Consider the following 4,316-nt stretch of genomic DNA (forward strand, 5'->3'; position numbering starts at 1 on the left):
CTTTATTTTTTCAATTCTCACACAAATGAAGACAAAGCAATTGAGTCTTTCTCACAAACTCAAATTTTCTAATCCCTATATCTTTGCAGACTGGCATCGTAGACCTTTGAAATTTCAAACTATGAATTATGTTAGATAAAAGTTGGAAATATCGATGGTCTACAGCATAAGGTTTCAAAGATATAGATATTAGAAAATCTGAGTTTGTGGCAAAGACTCAATTCTTTTTCTGAGGAAATGATCTATGTAATAAAACAAGACATTCGTATATATATATATATTGCGTATAGCCGGCCAAACGGCTGGACCGAATGGGCTGAAACTTTTTGTGGACACTCGACAAGAGTGGCCGAGGAATGTTATAGGCTATAAAAAATCCAAATTTTTTAGTTTTTTAAAAAAAATTAAATTTTTTTAAAATTATTATTCAACTTTTTTTCCGCGGGCAACGCCGAGCCCTTCAGCTAGTGTTACATAAAAAGAGATCATTTAAATATTCTAAATTCTGGAAAGATTTAGGAAAGGCGGTTTTATGGAGACAGACAGATAAGTTTACCATGATCTTGCCAGGCTATATTTGTTGCATAAAACGTGCTGGCTCGACTCTACACTGTACAGTACGACGTACTCCAAGTACAGTAAGTGTTGTACTGGAATGTATGTAAAAAAAGTCACAGAAAAAAAGTTTCTGGAAAAAACCTGGAAATAAAAATTTTCTGAAGTCCTAGAACAAAATGTTGCTGAATATTAAGTCCCGAGTTTTAGAGTATTGGGACTTTTTTCCTAAAATGATACAGGGGCTGCCATTAAAGTCTCAGGAAATAAGATCATGGGAATTAAAGTTCTAAAGAAAATGTATCCGAAGAAAAAAAAAACCAATAAAAAATTCTAAGTCTTTGGAAAATGAGGTAAAGTCTGAGACGTTTTCAACAAAAAGAATTTTCTTCTATGCATCTGCATATTGAATGTATCCCGAGGTGTTTTTAATATCGATCCATTTTTTTCATTGTTGTAATGTTTCCATGCATTTTTCACTATAAGACTTTTTTGTATGAAATCATGGAACCAGAAAAAAGTGCCAGAAAATAAAGTCACAAAATAGTAGAACTTTATTTCAAGAGACTTTTATTTAAAGTACTTTTTTCCACAGGACTTTTTCAGTGCCAAAATTGATTTTATTTTGGCACTGAAAACTTTATTTCCGAAAACTTCTTTTTAAAGAACTTTTTTGGCGGTTACCGTTGTACTGCATGGATAATGATACTCTTAGATTGGGTTGAACAGGAGAACAGGAGAACTCGAGATCGCATAAGTTCCGAAAATACTAAAGATTTTGTTATTTTCATTATCTTGAGATATGTTAGGCCTGCTAAGTAACCGCAAGCTCTTACAAAGAAGGCATACATTACTAAAATATACAAGTACAGGGCTATAAAAGGCCGACCCGGTCTCAAGCTGTCTGGATCTGTATGTGTGGGAACCTGTATTATAAGATCATGGATAAGAGAATTCTAAAAATATTATATTTGGTTATTTTTTCAGAATGGACCATATTTTAATATTTTATGGAAAATATTTTGTTTTACACAAATAATTGTTAAATATTTTAGAGTAAAATTTAAAAAAATAATAACTAAAATATTTAAAAAAAATAAAATATTTCTGAACTCAATGTTTCAAGACGGATATTTTTATACCCAACTTGATTTATTTAAACATTTTTCTTTGGCTTACATTAATGCACAAAAAGCAAAAGTCTGAATGAGTTCAATAATTTTGAAAAAATAATTTTAAACTCTATTTTTTAAATGTATTAAGGAAAACTTTATAACTGGTGCAAATTTAGAAATTTAGGGGCGCAACCAAACTTCGAACAAGTCAAGCCAATTTACTTTCCCATTTGTTCAGTAAATGAGCGGCAATAAAAAATAATATTTTTAAATTTTGGGAGTAAATTTTCTTTTATAAAAGCAGTAAAAGATGTTTGAGAGGAATTTGTCGAAAAAAGAACTGATTACACTATTTTAAATGCTAACTGTTCCATTTCTTTGTTCCTAGACACAAAATTAGTTCACCGATGAAATTTTGTTACTTCCAGTCTTTAGAAAGATAATTGTAAATTTGACAAAACATTTTTTTTGGCGACTTTGTTCTAGCATCTGATAAAAGGTTTTTGGATTGAAATTTTCTGGCATTTAGCATCCGATAAAAGGTTTTTGGATTGACATTTTCTGGCATTTAGCATCTGATAAAAGGTTTTTGGATTGACATTTTCTGACATTTAGCATCTGATAAAAGGTTTTTGGATTGACATTTTCTGACATTTAACATCTGATAAAAGGTTTTTGGATTGACATTTCCTGACATTTAGCATCTGATAAAATGTTTTTGGATTGACATTTTCTTGACATTTAGCATCTGATAAAAGGTTTTTGGATTGACATTTTCCGACATTTTAGTTAGTGGATTAGTCATAAATAAGATTCTTCTTTACATACACAATTTAGAATTAGACAATAAAGAACTAAACACATTGTCTTTTCCTTTCTATCAAGTAATACCAACATCATAATCTTTCTCAACTTCTTCTTTATAAAAATATTTGATTTATTGTTTAAAAATAAAATACTGAAAAATATTTATTCGACAGCTTAAAGATGTTTATTCATGCTGGCCCTAGCACGCTTTTATCTCCAAACAGTTTTATTACGTAAAATATAAATACCCCTTGAAATTAACATTGGTATAAAATGTGGAAGCAACGACCCGATGCGGAATGTATGAAGTGTAGAGGACGCCATCTTACTGTGTAGCAACGACATCAACACGGTAAAAGACGACCTCTACGTCAGAGGAAGACGATTTCAATCCAGGACTTTTACAGCTGGCAGATAACATAGAGTTAAAACCTAAAAATGGAAACCAGTTATTTTACGAGAAAATATTTCTGAATCAGGATAAAATTATTATAATTTGGAAAAATAGTTGCCGCAATAATATTCTCACCATTTATTCCTCTTCCTCCTCCTCCTCTTCTTCTTCCTCCTCTTCTTCGTACTCTTCCTCCACTGCAGCATCAGCACCTGGTGCTTCATCTTCTTCTCCTTCAGGAGTCTCTGGGTCACCAGACTTTTTGCCAGGGCGCTCACCGAACCATTTGGGAAGCTTGGACTTGGGTCTCTTGGTCCAGTCGTCGTATTTCTCCTTCCACATGGCCTCAAGCATCTCTGCTCTGACAACCTCCCAGCCTCCTTCGTACAGCTTCTTCCTGTCTCCGTAGGTTCTGGTGTCAGTACGTCTCTCATACTTAGAGAACATGCGTATCTTGGGTGGATGCTTGCCTGTGAATGCCTCGGGATCAAGACCCTTCTTGATGGCCTTGTTTCTAAGTTGGATCTTTTGTCTTTCTTTCAACTCTTTGAGTTCATAATCCTGTGCTAGTCTTCTCTGCTCATAGTCATATTTATCAGTCTCTAGATTGACAATGGTTTCCCACAGCACGCTGGCCTTACTCTTCAGTTCATCGGAATCCATGGCATCAAGATCTAAAGGTTTGATACGAATACTCAAAGAGATCTTCATCTCCTCTTCAACTTGTTCTTTGGTCTTGGACATTTCTCTGCGAGCATCAAGAGCTGGGGCTTGCTGTTTCTTTCCTCCTTTCTCCTTCTGTGCAGCCATCATCTCCTGTCTTTTACGCTCAGCTTCTTCAAGGCGCTTCTTCTTCTCCTCTGCCTCTTTAGCCTTCTTCTCAGCCTCCTCCTTCCTCAACTTCTCCTCTTCCTCCCTCTTCTGCTGAGCCAGTTTCTTCTCCTGCTCACTTCTGATCTCCTTCCTCTTGGCTTGCTTCTCCTTCATCCTCTTGAGCTCTTCCTCCTCCTTCGCTCTCTGCTTTCTCCATTCGTTGATGTACTCTTTCAACTGTTCGTCAAGCTCTCCCTTCTTAACTCCGTGCTTGGCCTTAGCAAAGGCTTCATCTCCCTTTTTAGAGGTTTGAGAGGTAGTCTCCTCCTCATAGTATTCGTCGTCAGACATATTTGTTAATCAGGCTTCCAGCTTTTCCCCTTAGAAAATATTCTACTTAATTTTTGACAAAAAAGGCTAAAAATAATCTTTTACAAACTTTAAATTTAACAAAATGAGCAATAAACTTTGTAAATACAATTGACGTAAGTTTCGCGTGTTTACAAAAGAGCGTGAAATCTCACCAAATGAGCAGCTCCCCTGTCTAGAAACTACTGGGGTCAGGTAGTAGCTGGGCTGGTCACAATGGGTTGGGTCGGACCAGGGCAAAATATACTGCCTCACCAATGCCA

At 35.3% G+C, this 4,316-nt stretch overlaps 1 protein-coding gene across 1 annotated transcript; it reads right to left on the reverse strand.

Moving 5' to 3' along the window:
- Positions 1-2,621: 2,621 nt before the first annotated feature.
- On the reverse strand, positions 2,622-4,316 carry LOC111705075 (troponin T, skeletal muscle). Its single transcript, XM_023477507.1, has 3 exons — positions 4,209-4,316; positions 3,007-4,064; positions 2,622-2,909 (listed from the first exon to the last, which is right to left on the reverse strand). Exon 2 carries the CDS (start codon positions 4,033-4,035, stop codon positions 3,010-3,012), a length of 1,026 nt encoding a protein of 341 aa, XP_023333275.1. The 5' UTR covers positions 4,036-4,064; positions 4,209-4,316; the 3' UTR covers positions 2,622-2,909; positions 3,007-3,009.

This window comes from Eurytemora carolleeae, unplaced genomic scaffold (genome assembly GCF_000591075.1).
Source record: "Eurytemora carolleeae unplaced genomic scaffold, Eaff_2.0 scaffold18, whole genome shotgun sequence".
Lineage (NCBI taxonomy): Eukaryota > Metazoa > Arthropoda > Copepoda > Calanoida > Temoridae > Eurytemora > Eurytemora carolleeae.